This window comes from Malus sylvestris, chromosome 2 (genome assembly GCF_916048215.2).
Source record: "Malus sylvestris chromosome 2, drMalSylv7.2, whole genome shotgun sequence".
Lineage (NCBI taxonomy): Eukaryota > Viridiplantae > Streptophyta > Magnoliopsida > Rosales > Rosaceae > Malus > Malus sylvestris.
The window spans coordinates 13,286,271-13,307,669 of record NC_062261.1 but is presented as its reverse complement, the minus strand read 5'-3'; the positions used below and the strand labels follow the sequence as shown (position 1 = coordinate 13,307,669).

Sequence of the window (21,399 nt, the reverse complement as noted above, 5' to 3'; positions counted from 1 at the left end):
TTATTTCAAAATAATAACTCCATTACTTTTTCCATCTGATCCGTTAAGTGCTAACATGGCTGCCACATTTGTACTAAGTGGCAATTTTTTTTTAATTTTTTTTTTAAAAAACCTAAATCTTCTAAAAAATACAAAAAATCAAAAAAAATAAAAAACAAAAGCTGAACCTGCAACCCCCATCCACCCAACTTGCAACCCATAAGAAGAAGAAGAGAAGAGGCAAAAAATAAAAATAAAAATAAATAAACACGCATCTTCATCCTCCCCAACCCCCCCTCCTTGCAACCCACCCCTTTCTTCCCCCTCCTGTCTTCCCCAAACCCACAGTACACCCATCCTCCACCTTATCCTCTGCACCCACTACCTGCAACCTAGAAAAGAAAAGAAAAAAAATAAAAACCCATCTCCCTTTCCCTGCAACCCAGATCCCGTCTTCCCCAATGAGTGGATTTAAGGCGAAGGGTGGGTGCGCTGGGTTTTTTATTTTATTTTATTTTATTTTTTCTTCCTTCTTTATGGGTTGCAGGTTAGGCTCGGGTTGGGGGAGCGGAAGATGGGTGCACGAAGGAGGTGGAGATGGGTGCAGAGGAGGAGGTGGAGGATGGATGCGCACGACGGATGGAAGAAGATCATGGTTCCATGTTCCTGGTTCTTCTTCTTTCCTTAAGGCTCAGGTATGGGGGTAGGGGTGGGGTGATGAGATTTAGATTTTCTAACCTTTTTTTTTTTTTTTTTATTTAGAAGATTAGGGTTTTTTTGTTTTTTTAAATTATTTTTTTTTGCCACATGGCACACATTTGGTAGCCATGTGACATAAATATGACAGCCACGTCAGCACTTAACGGATCAATGGATGAAAAATGTAACGGATGTATTATTTTGAAATAAAATAGAACATGAGGTATGAAAGTGAAATGTTTTAAAAATGTATTTTGAAATAAAATAGAAAGTGAGGTATGAAAGTGAAATGTTTTAAAAATGTTGTATGGGGTTGTAATAGACCTCAAACTTGATGGGCTACTATGTAATTTACCCATAAAAAAATTTCTTACTAAATGAGATCGGCTATACGAATTATGCTCGATTCTGTATTATGTCTTCCGTTAGATTCAAGTACTTTAAGTATTTTTTTATAGTCTCTTCATCTACCCCTTTGGCCCTAAAACTCTATTTCATAATCGCATATTCTAACTGGAGTATCAATAGATCTCCGTTTCATATGTCCAAATCACCGTAACTGATTTTCTCTCATTTTTTCTTTAATTTCGACTACTCATACTTTACATTGAATATCATCATTCCTAATCTTATCATTTCTCGTGTGCCTACACATCCAATAAAGCATTTTCATCTCTGCTACCCTCATTTTATGTAGATAATTTTATAAATTTCAATTAACTATTATAGACGCGTTATTCTAATTTTGAAAGTTGATAATGATTGTTTTCTTCTTTAGATCAATATCTAAGTTCGAATATTGCAACTTACAATTATTCTTGTTGAACGATCTGTAAAATTCAAAATATATGCTAAAACTCCATCTGCAAGTCCTAAAAAAAACTTGTAATATGCGGTAGCCTCCCTCTCTATAGTTTAAATTAAATAAATATTTAGAATGTAGAGTAATATCACCCAATCGTAATAAATGAACGCGTGTTGAAAGGTGCAGAGAATACAAAAAAGTTGAAATAGCACGCAACTACCATTTGGCCTTTTCTCTCTTTTCATGATTCCAGAGCGCTTCGGAGAAATGGTAAAGAAAAAACAAAATGTTGAACAAACACGCAATTAAACTCAATTGCGTGAATAATGGGTTGACGGTAAATGATAACGTTGGGAATTTCTTGTGAAAAGACTAGTAGAATTTTCTTGCATTTTCAAAGAATATGCATAAAATTGGGTGTTAAGGGAAAGTATATTCAACTACATTTATTAGACCAAAATCCAAGTTTGAATTTCGCATCCGACAACTTTTCTTAGTGAAATAAGTGGATTTTATAACAGTGGTGAAGATAAGTGTTGTTCATATATCATAGTATGAATTCGAATTATGTCGGTTCTCTAATCTAACAAATTTATCATTTGATAAAAAAAAAAAACACCTTATTGGTGAATGCTCTGCAAAATTCCAAAGAAACTTGTAATATACCCCTTTATAAATCTTCAGAAAAACTTGTAGTATACCCCTTTATAAATCGTCAAAAAAACTTGTAATATGCCATTTACTTGGAATGGGATAGCCTTCCCTCTATATACGTTAAATTAAATAAAAATCAAGAATTTGAAAATAATAATCAAACATATTTAATAGTTCTAGTGCGTTTGTTAGAGTTGTCGTGTCATTTCGCAGGACTTTCTGTCCGTATTTAATTTTAATAAAAATTTAAAATAATATCTGATTGTACGATTCACAATAAAGAAATTGAACGTGAATTTTGAAATCCTCACAAATTCAGATGGAATTAAAATACGTGTTTCAACTTCCCCACTATTAAAATCATTAAAAAACTAAAAATCCTCTCTCCGTCTTTCCATCTGCAGACGGGTCCCTCGAAACTTCATCCTTCCTTCTCCATCTTCTTCACCGATCCTCCTGTGTAGAAAAGCAGAGTGCCTTCTGGGTTTCATCGGAGAGGGGAGAGAGTGGGGAGGAGAAAGGGTGGGGGTGAGGAAGACACAGAGGAAGGAAGGAAGCTCTGGAGAGAAAAGCACCGTGCCTTTTGGAGACCTGGTTTATGAGCGAGTCTCCGTAGTATCACTTGAAGATGTTGAGCAAAGATACATCCATAGAAAAGGAAAGCTAAAGCCTTCAATGATTCTACCGTATCGTTTCTTGGAAACGTCCTGCAATCCGCGTCAATGCAAGGCCGAGTAAAGTAAATGAAAGCGTGTTGAAAGGTGCAGAGAATACAAAAGGTTGAAATAACGCGCAACTGACTTTTGGCCTTTTTTATTTTCATGATTCCAAATCGACTTCCAAGAAATGGTAAAGAAAAAGCAAAATGTTGAACAAACGCGCACCTACCTTAAATTTTGAGGAAACTAATGAAAAAGATTTGAAAACTTTGAGTTTTAATGATAAGGACAAAATAAAGGGTAAAATAAATAGTACCATGATTGATTTTTTAGTGTAAAAATATGATTTTTCGTTAAAGTGAACAGTACCGGATGCTTTTTGTTAAAGTTCCCTATATTTTGATCTTGTGTTGTTCTGTATAACTTAAAAATCATCTCTTTCTCTTTAAAATTCAAAATTTGTTCTATTTTAACTTTTAAATTTTCTTTCTCCCTGAAAATCAATGGTCACCTTGTGAAATATATAGGGGACCCACCCCTCAATAAGATTATGCTATATGTGTCATTGAATTAGATTATAATTCAACATTATGTGTTAATTTTTTTAATAAAATCGAGTTTCATAGAGTAAAATAACAAAATCAAACGAAAATAAAATAAATTCCACCTTGCATTAACATTTCACATAATAGAATTAACATAATTAAGACAATGTAAGGCAGATTTTGTGTTTTATAGAGTAAAATGACAATTTTTAAATTTCAAGAAGCACAATGCAATAAAAAAAATCGAATTCTAAAAGACAAAGTTAAGGAAATTATGAACTTTTTTGTTACGATTCAAACTTCACTTTTTTTTGTCCGGTTACAAGATTCAGATCTGGGCTTTAGGGAAGTTTTTCATAGTGTGTTTGCGACTTTTAGCCACGGTTACCAATTTCATGGTCGGAGTTGGCATGAACGACTGGAATTTTCAGAAGCACTTTGCTTTTGCGTTCCTGAACTTCCTATGGGTAGGTAGAGCAAAGACAGAGAAAATGTTAAGTTTAATTGTTATTTAAATTTCAATTTTTGAGTGAGTCTCTGTAGCATTTTCCGCTCTCTAAATTTCAATTGATTATTATGGACACAATGTTCTAATTTTAGGGGTTTATAGTGATCGCTTTGTTTGCTAGATCAAGCGTTTGGTTTGAATTTCATTGTCGGCAATCATTTTTTATGAACGATCTGTTAAAAAAAATAAAAAAAGACAAAGACCCCCTCTTTAAGTCCTTAACCTTGAGATGAGTTAGCATTCCTTATACCAATATTTTTTTTTAACAAATGATATTATATATACTAAGGAGATGAAATGAGTTTAGTTTCACAATGGGCTAGCAATAATGTAGCTCAAAATACTTTTTACATGTATGTTCAAATTTTCGAAGATTACTATTTGATTTCTTTTTGGTTTCATAAAATATGCACACGATTTATACTAGAAGATGAAAAATATTATATTCATCTAATATTATTAAGGAAGAAGCCCTTATGGTTCAATTTTCAAAAAATAACAAAATTGCCTCTGTCTAAGGGTGAAAATGTTTGGACTTGGATTCTCTGCCCTCCTAATTCGGTGCCCTCCCCGTGCCCTCTTGTTTGTGTGGTCACGGTTAAGCCACGTCAATATTTTATATTACTATTTTTTTTGTCTTATTATTTTTATAAAAAACAATATAAAATGTTAGCATGTATTAACCGTGACCACACAAAACAGGAGGACACGGGGAGGGCACCGAAATGGGAGGGCAGAGAATCCAAGTCCAAAATGTTTTGCTGCGAGTAAATCCATAGGCCTAGTGTAAGTTAGTTAGAAAATTTATTATGAACTGCTACTATATAGTTTCCTTTTGGTATACTAGAAAATGAGAAACTAAACTTATATACATATAATTTTTTTTTTTTGAAATTGTAGAATATGTACAAAACTTGTAGTAGAAGATGAAAAGGATATTATACTTATATACATAAAAATATATATATAAAAAAAACTTATTTTTCAACATTAATTTTTTGTGCATATGCTATGAAAACACAAGAAAATTGCATTCTAGCCTACTCAGTGAGGTTCATCATTTTTAATAAACTTATGAATATGTCTCAGTTATGTTTATCAAAAGTTTATTGAAGAATCCATCTCATTTAGAGTGTATCACAAATTCACGAAAAATGACATAGTTGAGAATTTCTTATGAGGAGATGATAGTATAATTTCCATATTTTTTTTCATAGAATATGCACAAAAATTTCAACGTTGATTAACAAATTTTTCATGTCTTGTAAGTATAATTTTCTTTTCTTAAATTTAAATTGCACATTGACTATGTCATGTTTAATGCACATATGAATTTATCTCATTTACGTGTTTCATATATCCCTTAATAAATTGATCCCGTCCGTGTGAATTATAGGTAAACGAAAAATGATAGAGCTAAGAATTTTTTGTGAGGAGACTATAGTATAATTCCCTTATGCCTTCATAGAATATACACAAAACCTTCAATGTTGATTAATAAAATCATCTCTCTTTTTATTGGAAATATCAACTAGGCTTAATTGGATTAATAGTTTCCGTGGTGAAATGACAGTTGGAAGATAACCTCCGTAGAAAAGAATTAGGATTTAAGCTCATGTGGTAGAGTTTGTTACGATTTATGCCCAAAATTGAAAATTCTATTAACTTTATGTTAATTATTAGCACGTCCGTTTTAGCTTAGTATGTGTATAAAGAGTTCCGTTTTAGCCTAATATGTGTGGCACGTGATAATAATTAACAGAAATTTGACATAATTCTCAATTTTGAGCATAAATCCTAATAGACTTTACCATAGGGGATTAAATCCTAGTTTTTTTCACCACATGACTATCTTCCAACTACTCTATCACCATAGAAACTATTAATCCAATTAGGCGTATCAACTATCTATTCTAATGTATAATATTCGTTATAGTTTTATACAAAAATACTTCAAGAGCTCAATTAGAGAAAAGTATGATGGCGTGATTCGAACTCTGATAATGACTAATTTAACATCTAATCTAATAAAATTTATCTTTTAAAATGTGAGGAAGACACAGAAGAATGAAACGGCAGAAGATACAGTTTTTCAATTCTAACCTTCATTTTTTTTTTATTAGTGGGACCCATACATCACAACACATTTTGTCTGCCCTTCACTTTCGGTTCCCTTCCCGTGCCATTCTGTTTTGTGTGATAATGGTTAAGCTAATTCAACATTTTATATTATTTTTTTTATATATATAATAAGACAAAAATGAATAGTAATATAAAATGTTGACGTAACTTAACCGTGACCACATAAATAGAAAGACATAAAGAAGACATGAAAATGAAGGGCAGACAATCCTTGTCCTCTAAAATAATCCTTGCGTGTCTAGTGAATCGGTGAAGACTTGCTTTACGAGCGAGTCTCCGTAGCATCACTTGAAGATGCTGAGCAAAAATACATCCGTTGGGAAACAGCTGACGGCCTTCAATTTTTCTACCGCATTGTTTCTTGGAAACGTCCTGCAATCCCAGTCAACGCATGGCAGAGTAAAATAAATGAAAGCGTATTGAAAGGTGCAAAGAATACAAAAAGTTAAAATAACAAGCAACTACCATTTGCCGTTTTGTCTTTTCATGATTCCAAAGCGACTTCGATGAAATTGCAGAGAAAAAACAAAATGTTGGACAAACACGAAGCCACCTTATAACTTAATTTTGATCTTATTTTATCATGCTGAAATTTTGAAAGTCGCTATTTTATACTTTAAAATTCAAAAACCTCAATAGTCTCTTGAGTGAGATCCATTCCTGAATAAAACTACGCTACATGTGTCAATAAATTTGATTATAAATCTTGACTATATGTTAACAACAATAAATAAAAATATTAAAATCGGGTTTTATAGCGTAAAATAATGAAACCAACAGTAAATAAAATTAATCTCCACTGTGCAGTAACATCTCACATAACAAAATTAACAAAATTAAGGTAATATGGAGCGAATTTTAAAGTTTATAAAGTAAAATGACAATTTTAAGTTTCAATGAGCAAAATGGGATCCAAAATAGAGTCTCAAGGGGCAAAGTAGAGCGAATTTTGAGTTTCAGGAGTAAAGTTGTGACTTTTGAGTTACAATAGCATAATAAAATTAAAATCAAACTCCACTAGGTGTAGCTACAAACTAAGTCTAAAACCGAAACCTAGGATTTAAGCTCATGTGGTAAAGTTTGTTACGATTTATGCCTAAAATTGAAAATTCTGTTAACTTTTTGTTATTTATTAGCACGTCCGTTTTAGCTTAGTATGTGTATGGAGAGTTCCGTTTTAGCCTAACATGTGTGGAACGTGCTAATAATTAACATAAAGTTGACAAAACTTTCAATTTTAGGCATAAATCCTAATAGACTTTACCACATAGGCTTAAATCCTAGTTTTTTTCCCCACATAGGCTATCTTCCAACTATCATATCACTACAGAAACTATTAATCCAATTAGGCCAATCAACTACTAATGTATAATATTCGTTATAGTTTTATACAAAAATACTTCAAGAGCTCAATTAGAGAAAATAATTATGGCGTGAGTCGAACTTTGACAATGACTAATCTAACATCTAATCTAACAAAATTTATCGTTTGAGAGGTGAGGAAGACACAGAAGAAGGAAATGGCAAAAGATACAATTTTTCGGATTTGGATCCTCGCCGGATCCCCTCCCTGGGGATCTTAGGGATCAACGCATGTAGACCGTTGATAAAAAATCATGCGACCACAATTTTTTCCTTCTGGCTTAAATGTCAAAATGATCCTTGTGCTATAGTCACATGGAAAATTTAGTCTCCGTGTTTTTTATTTGGCTAATTTAGTCCTCGTGTTTGTCTCTTTTAGCCAATTAAGGACATTTTATTCAATATCTTTTAAAAAAATCATAAGAACAATTATATTATATATTATTACCCTTTATCTTTACATAAAAATGCAAATTAATTAGAAATAACACATATAAGAGATAAAACTTCCAATCTGAAAAATGATTAAGGTTTTGACATAGAAAAGAGAGAGGGTAATGTTAGGGAGGAGGTGGGAAAATTGGAAGAAGAATCATTTTTCTTTAAATTTTTAGTTTTATTTCATTTTTAAATATTTTAAATCAAATAAATAGTTTTATAAATAAGTTTATCATAATTTATAAAAAAAGTTTACTGAAATTAGATGAAAATGTCTTTAATTGGCTAACGAAGATAAATACAAGGACAAGCTTGGCCAAATTGAAAACACAAGGATTGGATTGACCTAATGACTAAAACACATTGACCATTTTAATATTTAAGCCTTACATTTTTTACGCAAAACAAGATTATTTTACTTTTAAAAATATAAAAAACATTTAATTGGAGCCATATAATTTTGGGGTTTTTGAACATTAGTCATTGCAAAAGATTAAAATTAAAAAAAAACCTGGTGCTAGATTAAATATTCAATTTAATCCCTTGAGTGTACTTTTATCAAAATTTACATTCAATTTTTGTTATTTAATGTTTATTTTTATTTAATCTCTCCATATTAAATTTTAATTTTATTAATATGCTCATATTTAGTTTTTTTGAATTAGAAATGAATGTAAATGAGAAAATATTAAAAGAAATTTGTGATACAAAAATATATAAATACATAAGTGTACAGAAATGATTGTGCCAAAATATATAAAATTGACTTTTTTGTACTGAAATATTTGTACCGACATGATTGTACCGAAATATATTATAATGAACCTAAATGTATGTACCGAAAAATATTATATTGAATTAATGTAGCTAAATGTTAATACTAAAATGTATGTACCAACATGTATATACCTAAATATCAATACCAAAAATATATGTAGCTAAATATTAGTACCAAAATGTATGTACCTAAATGAATTTACCGAAATATAATAATTGAATTAATGTACCTAAAAGTCAATACTCAAATATGTGTACCAAAGTGTATGTAACGAAATACATTATATTGACCAAAATGCATTATATTGAATCAATGTAACTACATGTTTGTACCGATGGATATACCAAAATATTCAAATGTATTAATGTACCTAAATGAAGAACATACAAAATTGTTATCGGAATATATATTATAAAAAAAATTAGTTGCCTAAATGTAGACATTAAAATATATTATGATGAATGAAATATAAATTAAATTTAAATGTAACTAATACATTAAAATAAAAATAAAAAGATAAAATAAAACATCAAAATACAACTAATAAATGATATGATTAAATGTGCTAGGGACTAAAATTGGATTTTAATCTTATATATGGTTATAATCTAAATCTTATCTTTTTTAAGGATTAAAATGAAGTTTTCTATATAATTTTTTACCAACGGTTAACGTGCGTTGATTCCTAGATTCCTAAAGAAGGAATCCGGTGAGGATTTAAATCTTAGTTTTTCAATCTAACCTTCATTTTTTATATTTTATTAGTGGGACCCATACATCACAATAGATTCTAAAATAATCCTTGCGTGTCTAGTGAATCGGTGAAGAGTTGCATTACGAGCGAGTCTCCGTAGCATCACTCGAAGATGTTGAGCAAAAATACATCCATAAAAATGATAGGGATGGTCTATCCTCCATTTTCGATGTCCTCTTCGTGCCCTTTTATTTGTATGATCACAGTTAAGTTACGTCAACATTTTATATTTTTTGTCTTATTATATCTATAAAAAAAATATAAAATATTAACGTGATTTAACCATGATTACAAAAAATAAAAAGACACGAAAAGGACATCGGAAGTGGACGGCAGACAATCCTTGTCCTCATAAAAAAGGGTTGGGAAACAGCTGACGGCCTTCAATTATTCTACCGCATCGTTTCTTGGAAACGTCCTGCAATCCCAGACAACGCATGGCAGAGTAACATAAATGAAAGTGTGTTGAAAGGTGGAAAGAATACAAAAAGTTGAAATAACAAGCAACTACGATTTGGCGTTTTTTCTTTTCATGATTCCAAAGCGACTTCTTCGATGAAATTGCAAAGAAAAAAACAAAATGTTGGACAAACACGAAGCCACCTTATAACTTAATTTTGGTCTTATTTTATCATGCTGAAATTTTGAAAGTCACTATTTTATACTTTAAAATTCAAAAAACTATAGTGTCTTGAGTGAGATCCATCTCTGATTATAAATCTTCATTATGTGTTAATATATAATAAATAAAAAATATTAAAATCAAAATTTATATAGTAAAATAATGAAACCAACAGTAAATAAAATTAATCTCCACTGTGTAGTAACATCTCACATAACAAAATTAAGGTAATATAGAGCGAATTTTGAGGTTTATAAAGTAAAATAACAATTTTAAGTTTCAAGGTGTAAAATGGGATCCAAAATCGAGTCTCAAGGGGTAAAGTGGAGCTAATTTTGAGTTTCAGGAGTAAAATTACGATTTTTGAGTTACAATAGCATAGTAAGATGAAAATCAAACTCCACTGGGCGTAGTTAAAACTAAGTCTAAAACTGAAATTTGGAAAATTTCTCTCTCGTATTTCTCAAGCCTGTGAAATTAGTATTGATGGCATGGCATGGGACAAAATAGAGTAAACTGTTGATTTGCCCCCTGAACTATCACCCAACTTTCAATTTCCCCCCTGAACTTTTTAATTGGAAAATTAAGGACTTAAACTAATTTTTTTTGGCCAATTTCCCCCCTACAGTTAGTTTTTCATAGATTTCATCCAAATTAATGTTAACTCTTATCATGTGCAAACCACGTAACTCTCATTTGTGGACAAAAATGTCATTTCACTAGACCTTTAGATACAAAAGCTATAGAATCACACATATTTGCATAGGTTTATATTTTAGAAATCTAAGGCTTTCAATTATTTTAAAGAATGAAGCGACCGAACTACCCACACATGTTGTGCATATGCTTCTATTTAACAAAAATTTGGATGGAATGAATGAAAAATTGACAGCAGGGGGCAAATCGGCCAAAAAAATTAGTTTAAGTCCTTAATTTTCCAATTAAAAAGTTCAGGGGGGAAATCGAAAGTTGGGTGATAGTTCAGGGGGCAAATCGGCAGTATACTCGACAAAATATAACAAAATTGCCCTCTGTTTAAAGAAGAAAATATTTTGTTGTGAGTAAATTCATCGGCCTAGTGTAAGTTAGAAAATTTATTGTGAAGGTGCTACTATATGGTTTTCTTTTGGTATACTAGAAGATGAGAAATTATAATTATATACATATATGTTATAGGCATAATTTACTGAACAATTATGGAAGCCATCGAGAGAGAAGGGGTGCGGCACATAGAGAGAAGAAGAGAGATATGTGTAATTGTGGGTGTGTTCTATTCCACCCCATTGTGTCTTTATTTATAGTAGTAGGATAGGTAAAAACCTTTCCCTTTAGGATTACAACATATAATAGGTAATCTACTCCGAATAGAAATATAAAATACATTCTCATATCTACTAGGATTTACACAATCACATTCCTATTCCAATAGAACTGCAACACTCCGCTTTGAGTGTGTAAATACTCAAGTAAATGACGCATCTGGTCTTCAGTGATGAAGCAAGTATAGTTGATGAAGTTGTTAGCACAATGAGCAAATGCGAGTCTCAAATCAACGGAAGAATGTATAAAAAGTAAAACTCACAAAACCTCGCTATGGTAAAACCTAAGGTGAGAGAAAAACCCATAGTCTAAGGAGAAACGTGAGAAGTTGCATGATGATGATTTTTCCACTTGTAAAACAAGGGTTAAACTATAGAAAATTCTTGCAAGAGAACAAGTGTTTGTAGTATAGAATTGCTCAAGCAAGGTCGATCTCCTCAGGGACTGATATAAACAATTTACGAGTTTTTGTGTATTTAACTTATTTAACTCTAAGAACTACACTAATTTGACGAAACTAAATACTACTGGATGTGACTTAAACAAATATCTAAAATGGGAATTGGCTTATAGGAATAGTGATTCAACTAAACAAAACAAGTAAATGAGGAAATTCAAGATAAAATAAATGATTGAAGAAAAATAGATTGACAATATGCTAGAGTTCAACCTTTACCAACAACACTCATACGTAGCTATTCCAATTGCTTAAATAATTGAAAATACACATGCTTTGAAGGTTGGATTTTCCTTGTGTATGTTTTACTTGTGACATTCAAGTTAAAACACATACCACTACATGCAACTTATCCATGACATTTGGATTAAATATAAACATGAATGATTCATTAATCTTGGTGAAAATCCTTTTGTTAAACCATGTAATCCCTAAGAGCATGATATTTACCTTAGGAGAGTACAATCCTCAATCACAAGAAGCACAACCAATTTTAACGTGACATTCGTTCAAAATTGCATCCGATAACTTTTCTAAGCATCCTAATGGTGATCAAGCATCAAGGTACATAGATAGTTTAATTCAATGATTGAAAATATCAAAGCAAGCATGTAACAACACTTAAGCAATTGAAAGATAAATCTACGTATTCATGTTGCGGCTCATGGCCTCACTCTAGCGAAAAGAAATTAGTTACACATACTTGTATTAATACATAAGAAATTATCCATGAAAAAAAAACAAAGAAAGAGACAACCCTTTTTTCTACAAAGAAGCTATCTGCCCTTCTCCTCCTTCCATGTGGAGCTGCGGCTCCCTTATGTTTCTGCCATCTTCTTCTCCCTGCAACTCTCTCCTTTTTCCTCTCCTTCTTTTCTGCTCTCCTGTCCGTCTGTTGCTCTTCACTTTGTCCAAGCCTTCGTACACATAGAATTCATTCTAATAGCTTAAGCTTATGGAAAAAGTAGGAGTGTAGCCATCTGCATTGAACCAAAATAGCTAGTGGACTTATCACTGATGCTTAAAATCTATTCAATCTTTTCTGTTGGGTCTGCGACATCATTTGTTCTCATCACATGATCTCTTCAACTTTGAATTTTGGGTCAGTATTCTGTGAGAAACTTAGTGGGATTATGTTCATTTAATTATGGTAGACCAATGGCTACTAAAATGATGATTATTTATAGGTAACCGAATAATCCCCCTTCCTTTTCCTTTCTCTTTTTTTTTTCCACTTCCGTGTGTTCCCTCCTCTTTTCCAAGTTATTAAGGCCACAAGTGGAAGACAAGCCTCACTTCCAATTCTTTTGTTTGTTTTTATTATTTTCTTTTCTCCTTTTTGCTTGAAATTGATCCTAAAGCAAATTTAACTGGACATTAACACAAGGTAAGGTAAAATGCAACCATTTTAACACAAAAACATCACAAAGACTTTAGAAATAGATGGTATAAATGCATGAAATATATGAGTGATTAAATACCCCCAAACTTACATTTTTGCTAGTCCTCTAGCAAAACAAAACACAAAACAAAACAAAACTACTCAACTAAGACTTGACTCAACAACTTAGTAGGCAACTTCTCAAATTCGATTTCAGAGATAAGTGCCAACCATGAAATACACTGCCAAGAAGTAAGTAACAAGTGCTCAATACATCATCCAATAGTTAACCAAATTTCCTTCAAACAAAACTTGAAATGTCATGTGTGAGCTAGTCTAGTCAATGCAATTCCAAGCTCCTTTAAATCATCATATGCAAACATGTGAGTTTCTCACAAGACATACGCTCATTCACTCATAAGTTTTGGTTAATGTGTTTCACTCAAGTGATCTCATTGTACATGCCGCCATATGCTTGCTTGTCCACCTAACTCGCTATCAATATTTAAGTAATACCTTGGATCAATAGGACTTTATTACGGTTGTAATGGGGCTAAAGGTGATAGGCATATGAAAGAAAGGATATGGAAATCAAAAATTTTGAGAAAGTACACTTTAGTAGTTTTCCAACACCTCAATATCACACCACCTCAAATTGAAAGCAAAATAATAAAACTTCGAGCACTTGTTACTCCCCAAATTCAACTTCAAAAGGAAATTTATACTCTGCAGACACATTTTCAACAAATCAACACTCTCAAATTTTCTTTTTCTTTTTTTTTTTCTTCTTCTTCTTTTTTTTTTTTTTTTAAGAAACAAATCTGCAAAGCTATGTATAAATATGCAAAAGCTACATCACCCATCAAATTCACATTTCATTGTAATACACATGCTCCATCCATCTTTCTACATAAATGAAACCCCCAAGAGCACAACCCATGTAATACTTTCTCAAAACAAATAGGAATCGATTTCTGTGTATGGGCTCAACTCCAATATCGGAGCATGGTAAAGAGATGTGGCTAACAAAGAAATGGCTTAGTTAAAGGCTCAACGGGCTACTACGGACACACATAACATATAAGGTAGGCATGAAAGGCTCAAACGATCCAAAGATGGCCTATATCACTTCCAAGTTATTACATGAATTGATTAATGAATCGAGAAATATAAAGCAAGTTCTAGAGATACATGTACAGTGAGATCATACGCACAAGAAGGAATGAGATTGATGCATAATGGTTCAATCATGTATAGACTAAAAAAACTCACAAGGTTTACATAATCTCACATGATTCACATATGAAACGCTAAATCATGCTCAAGTTTCACATTGACAAGACTAGGCACATTTATTTTTCAAGTTGATTGCTGGAAATCACAGTTAACACAAAGACAACGAAAATAACTTAGACTTCTTGGAAGTAAGAAGGAAATTAAGATCAAATCTCATCATTGAATTGAGAACTACCCACAAACAACAACAAAAATACAATTTTTTTTTTAATTAGTTTTTTTTTTCTTTTTTTTTTTTTTTTTAAACAAGAAGAAAACTAATGAAATATATTTCCACCCCCAAACTTAATTATAGCATTGTCCCCAATGATAATGAAAGGAATTTTTAACAATAAGACATAAAAATTGAAGGAAAGAAATACAAAATGAAATCAATACACATAAAGAAAAGGAAAGAACACACCAATTTGTGTAGGTGAGGAGAGCAGCAGTAAAAATGCATTTTTGTTCCATGGTAGAATTCCAAATCATCCCCAAACTTGTTTCAACACGTCCCATTATGCATAACAAATGTGTGAGTAACCCGTGGGATTAAGAAACTTTGCAAGAAGTTGTGGTAGAGATTGCAAAATCATTACCTGCATAAGGGAGCAAAAGTAGGACTTAAACACACAAACCAGAAAACAAGAAAAAAAACAGAACAAGAACATTTAAAATTATTCAAACTAAAGATGAAAGATAGAAAGCTTGGGTTTCCTCCCAAGAAGCGCTTTAGTTACTGTCTAGAGCTAGACATTCTGTTGGCAATTTGATTCAAATAACAAGTTCCTTCAAAGTGATGGAATCCTTAGCAAGATCATATAGAGACTCCTTGTATAACTTCAAGCGATGTCCATTAACTTTGAAGACAAAACCAGTTTGCATGTTTTGGATATCCACAGCCCCATGAAGATGGACCTGTACAACACGATATGGACCATTCCAACGTGATTTGAGCTTTCCTAGGAATAGTTTTAGTCTCGAATTAAAAAGCAAAACCTTCTGACCCGGTTGAAACTCTTTACGAAGGATGTGAGCATCATGAAATTTCTTGGTCTTATCCTTGTAAATCTTTGCATTCTCATAAACATCATTCCTTATTTCTTCCAATTCATTCAACTGCAGCTTCCGCTTCTCTCCCGCTGCTTGGTAGTCAAAATTGAGGTGCTTAATAGCCCAATATGCCTTGTGCTCAAGTTCCATAGGCAGATGGCAAGCTTTCCCATACACCAAACGAAAAGGAGACATCCCAATTGGTGTCTTATAAGCTGTCCTATATGCCCACAAAGCATTAGTAAGCTTTAAACTCCAATCCTTTCGAGATGAACTGACAGTTTTCTCAAGAATCCTCTTGAGCTCCCGATTAGATACTTCAACTTGTCCAGATGTTTGTGGATGATATAGGGTGGCTATGCGATGGTGAATATGATACTTGGCACAAAGGGCAGCCATGGTGCGGTTTAAGAAATACGTACCTTCGTCACTGATGATAGCACGAGGTACTCCAAATCGGGGAAAAATAGTATTCTGCAAGAAACCTAACACCACAGAACTTTTGCATGTTGGAGAAGCTATTGCCTCCACCCACTTAGAGACATAATCAACCGCCACCAAGATGTAGAGATTGCCATGTGAAGAAGGGAAAGGTCCCATGAAGTCTATACCCCAAACATCAAATAGTTCAATCACCAAAATACTTTGTGCGGGTTTGATAAGTAACCTGCATCAGTATAACAAACAAGGCAAACATCATTTCGAGGATCAGAGGGGTTGGATCTGCTAAGATGCGTTGGGATTTGCCCATGTAGTACCTTCAGGGTACGTCTTTAATACCAATTCAGTGGTTGCGTGTAGGCACAGTGCTGCATTTTTACCAAGATCAACAATGATGGAGATGTTATGTCTAAATAAAATGAGCTAAGTACAACGAAGCGCAAAGTTGAACTTAGATATGGAATTTCGGATTCCATAACCTCTTTAAGGGTCTCATTTGCTTATAACATATGGACGATCATAGGTATACTCAAAGGTAACACATTCAGGGTGTAGTTCGACTGGTAGATCAAAATACCGTCATAACAATGCTTCAACTTCAAGTCAAGGCATAAAACGAGTTTTCCCAAGATCCTTCATCTCAAATTCCATATTCAGGTACGAGGCAGTTTTCTCAAGCTCTTCCGAAGTCTTAGTGAAATTCGTGTCAACGACATAAAATGTAACTCTAGCAATTTGGAATAAGACTTCATAGTTTAACATGTAAGGGCATAATTCATATCCCTGATTGATCAAATAATCACTTAGACGGGTATACCACATCCGTCAGATTTTTCAATCCATAAGTGAACGCCTTAAAACGAGTTAAGAATGTGTTCCGCGGTTTTGGAACTATTTGAAACAGTCCATGTAATTCTTCAGGAACTTACATGTAAATCTCCATATCTATATCCCCATGGAGAAAACACTAACCATATTTCATAATGCTGCTATCAATCACAGGACGTGCATCATATTGCACTATTTCATTCATCTCATAACGCTTCCTTTCCCACTTGTAATATAATAGGGTTACCTTGGGCAGTGTAGGAACGACAGGTTCAATACACACTTTGGTAAGGAATTTGACCTAGATTGTAATTTCAGTTGTCCAATCAGTTCTACGTTGTCATTTAATCAACGAAACACGGTTTGATATCGTCGCTTTTCATTTATGTCGGTAGCTACCATATAAGTGAAAAAATCATCGATGATAATCTCATTTCAATTCCATTTAGCTCATCCAAACTAGTATACTAGACCAAGAACTTTAAGTCTTGGGAGAAATCCAGATTAATCTCATAAGATGGAAATGATTTGAGATAGCGATCGAGTTTAGATTCATTATTGTGCCATATCTTCCTCTTTTAGGGAAGTGAATCCTACGAACCGAATGATCTGTCGTGCTCCAGGCCAAGACAGATTGATTGGCTATCCGTCGGTGTACAGGACTGTCCAACAGAGGCGTCCAAACTGTCCAACAGGGGTGGCACACCCTCCAGGGATGTTGACTCGACGTCCGTTAAGTACGTCTATCCTTGTAGGCATGTTTGTTGCTGGTATATGATCTCGTCAATTTAGCTAGATCAGATGAATGCATATGGAGCAAGATTCTGAAATCTAGAAGTCATCGCATTTGCTTATCATACTTGTGCGGTATGGGGACTGAGATGAGACATAGTGGGCAACGTCCACGCAAATTCGTGCCGTTCTCCATGAACGTTGACGTTCTTATCTCCCCCTAACGGTGGGAAGACTGTCTCATTAAAGTGACAACCCGCAAATGAACGGTAAAAAGATCACATGCAAGGGCTCGAAGAGAGCTAGTGTGAAAGAGAATCATGATCGACAAAAGATACACATCCTTCTTTGAGGACCCATGGTGGTACGTTGCGGCGGCGTAACTTGGCACATAGAATGCACACCCAAATGCCTAAATACGAAATTGTCAGGTTCGTACCCAGTAACCAACTATAACGTCATATAGGTTGGGTGGCAATGGGCCTCAAGGCGGCCAACATAACTGCGTACAAGGATTGCATAGCCCTAGGTAGAAACCGAAAACTTGGCACGTTTACCAAAATTCGGGTGATCATTTAAATTGTGCTTTATGATCGCTAGGTGAGGCTATTTTAGGGTGAACATGGGAATTTGATGTTCAATTATAAACCCAAAATACATGCAATACTTTATCGAAAACCATCGATATAAACTCTCCGACATTATCCAGTCTCCCGGACCTTAAGTGATAAGTAGGGTGGTGAACTCTTAATCGGCCATGAGGTTTAGCAGTAATGTTTGTGGACAAACATGTGACCAGTTTGTCGATTCATCAACCAAAACCATAAGTATTTATATGGTCCGCATTTTGGTTGGATTAGTCCACAAATATTCCCTTGAATCCACTACGAAAAGAGAGTCGTGTCGTATCTTTGCAAGGAATGATATAGAAAATCAATTTTCTTAATGAGCAGGCTTCGCAAAGTGTGCTTGTAGGCACAAGATCCTTACTTTAAGTAAGGAGATGCGTTGTAGCATCATTGTTCGACCTAAGTGTCCCAAAAGATCGTGCCAAAGCAAGTAAACTGCTCAATCACCTGGCTCCGGGCTGGCCATATGTGTCGTGTTCCCAGTTGGGAGACAACCCATTGGCCCTAAATCAAAGCTGTAGGCTCATTTTTAGAGGTGGTGCAAAGATATTTCACTCTATTTTCTTCATTGGTTTCATTTATGATCATTGTCATCTCGAATATCCTTAAAAACTCAACGTTAGGGAGAATTTAAAGTCCCTTAAATGGTGATTTAGTACCATTCATACAATGAGGAGCGTGCCAATGCTCTTAATCAGGTTGGATAGACTTGAAGTCGTTGTTAGAGATGTGATTTAGGTGTAAAGTTAGTGTGCGTAGTACGGATTCATCCAGACAACTAATTTTCTGACATTCCTACCTAATCACGTGTTTAGTTGAATCGGTCACATGTATTAAGAAACATGATTCAATTAACTCATATTCGAGGACAATATCAATAAGATTATCCATAAGTAAAACATACACCAAACGTGAATCAAAGAACATGGAAAATTGTTCACAAAGTAAATGGTTTATTAAGGGGATTTGGCCAACAAGGTCATCCATGTCAAAATTTTGCTATTCCAACGGTGTTTGGTGGAGCAAAATTAGTCTCACATATTAACTACTAGAATGGTACTCCTCAACAACAGGGGCACGAACATGTGCATAACCAATGATCTATTCCAGTAAGACGGAAGTAGATTATGCAGGGTTAAAGTTTAGGAATAATATCCCTTGTTCTTGAAGTTTTAGGTCTAAGGTACCAAGGATCATGCTTCGGGCATGATGCCACACCTTGGCAGGCCTTGATTCTACCATATGTTGTAAAAACAAACTCGAATTTGGATGTGAAAGAGTATGCCATTTGGTGTATCCCTTGCCGAAGCAGTGCATCACCATTTAGTTAGGCTTTGACCTAACTGGTTCTATACCGTTCTCTCACATTTGTGGTAGTAATCAGATCCGAGAATTTGGTAAACTTCCGCTTTCTACACTGCTGCCTCAGGAGCGAGTGAGAAACATGGAAGGACGAGAAAAGTATTCTCCAGTCAAAATTCGATCGGATTTATAAACTTCAGAATTGTATTCATTCATGGACTTAATCATGATGTGCTTCAGGCAATGTCTTTCATGATTAAACAGTCTGTAGGAGCGAGCCAAAGAGCCATGGAATCCTCATGCAAGAGGTACTTCCATTTGTAATGCTTTGGGCATAAGTCTTCGAATGAAGATCATGGAAGAGGCTTATTCAGCTCTTCCATGCCATTGTTGGCTTCAATGGTTTCTTAGCTTCTTGATAGTCAAGTGGAGATTCACGTCTTGTACCCCACATAAAGTGTTTTCTTTTAGAAACGTCCAAATCAGGAAAATCGAATTTGTTACGGTTCGATAATCCACTGAATTGGACATAACAAGATTGTGATTGGTGCTATGGGAATGAATCATCCATAAGCATCAAAGTTAGAACATTCGAGTTCTAAGCCATGGTTTTCATGAAAACGTCGGGTTTTCATGGGTGTATTGTTTTATGAAATCTTCGAGTTTCAAAGGCACTAAATTTGAAACTACAGGTTCAATTTAGTTTATGAACGTTTAGTTCATAAAAGAGAGGTTCCTGGAAGAACACATAATGCAATATACAACTAAGTGTAGTGGATCTGAGGTTCTTCGGGAACTCAAGTGTAAGTGCTTCGGGACTAAGAAAGTAAGTCAACGGTTCAAAGTATACAAATAAATTATTGAATCGTTAACCTCCAAAAGTGATCTTCAGGTCAATAATTTTGGATTCATTATCAAATTAATGGATTGCAGGTCACTTTAATTAATTCAATAAATCGGGACCAAACAGGGTCAATTGTAGAAGCAAAAATAATAATAACATTCGGGTTAAAATTATTTAAAATGATAAATAATAGCATTTTATTAAAAAATATGCCCCAAAAATATGTGGGCATGGGTGGGTGTCTTAAGCATAAGACACGGCCCAAAGGTCATTGGATGGTGGCTGCAGGCCACGGGGTGGATGGGAGAAACCCCAACCACAGCTGGGTTTCATACTTGGACCAAGGGGGCACGGTGCAGGTCTAGCAAAGCTGACCTGTTGGTTGTTGCGCCTAGGAGGCCCAACCACAAGGCTGGCGTCATGCAGGGATACGGGCCGCAAGGACTTAAGCCCAACCAATTTGGGCTGGCAGTGGAAGACACGGGCTAGGTTGCTGCAAGGCCCAGCAAGCTGTATGGCTTGCTGGCGTAGACAGAATGCCAGGGCTACATGCCCTTTGCTGCTGCACAATCCCAGCAACCAAAAGGTTGCGGCATGCAAGCCATATGTTTAGGGTGCATACGGGTTTAGGGCTTCACAGAGCCCAGCAAGCATAAGCTTGCTGGTATTCGGACCAAGACAGCAAATTGGGGCGTGGGGCTTCATGCCTTGCCGAGGTGACGTCCAGGCCGAGGCCTGGTTTTTGCATCCAAGTTCCCCTTTTTTTTCGAAATTGTTAGGGTTCTACAAACCCTAATATGCTTCTAATTTATTTTGATTCTTTAACTCACAAATTCCACATAGCATATATGCGTAATGCATGAAACAAATATATATATTTACAGATATATAAATATATACAATATATATATATATATATATATATATATATATATATTGGAAGGAAAATATAAACATAGGGGCGTTCATGCATCATGGGGAATGTTTTCATGCTTCAAGGTTGATTCAAATATCTTACTTTATTTTAAGCGTACCTGATTGGCAGAAAACAAATAAAAGCCTTTGAATTTGTAGAAGTTTCTTCTCGGAAAGCCGGAATTGCATCTCCAATGCATTGTATCACGTTCAACACAGAAAAATTAAATTGAATCAATAGTATGTAGATTAATTCAAAATAATAAATTAATCATAA

At 34.2% G+C, this 21,399-nt stretch overlaps 2 protein-coding genes and 1 long non-coding RNA gene across 5 annotated transcripts in view; 2 read left to right on the top strand and 1 right to left on the bottom strand.

The window, feature by feature from the left end:
- The window catches only part of LOC126613944 (probable disease resistance protein At5g66900), a 175,911-nt gene that overhangs the window by 18,454 nt on the left and 136,058 nt on the right, over window positions 1–21,399 (bottom strand). The window lies entirely within an intron of this gene.
- LOC126613965 (uncharacterized) overlaps window positions 1–21,399 on the top strand; it is a 34,907-nt gene that overhangs the window by 6,101 nt on the left and 7,407 nt on the right. The gene's annotated exons all lie outside the window — the stretch shown is intronic.
- Window positions 292–3,269, top strand: LOC126613964 (uncharacterized). Its single transcript, XM_050281596.1, has 2 exons — window positions 292–674; window positions 2,542–3,269. The coding sequence occupies exons 1-2, from the start codon at window positions 577–579 to the stop codon at window positions 2,873–2,875; spliced, it is 432 nt and encodes a 143-aa protein (XP_050137553.1). The 5' UTR covers window positions 292–576; the 3' UTR covers window positions 2,876–3,269.

Excerpts from the sequence above, each read along its gene's own strand:
- LOC126613964 (XM_050281596.1), top strand. The coding sequence starts at position 577 with ATGGGTGCAGAGGAGGAGGTGGAGGATGGATGCGCACGACGGATGGAA. Across the intron at positions 675-2,541 it reads CTTCTTTCCTTAAGGCTCAG|ACGGGTCCCTCGAAACTTCA; the intron begins GTATGGGGGTAG and ends TTCCATCTGCAG.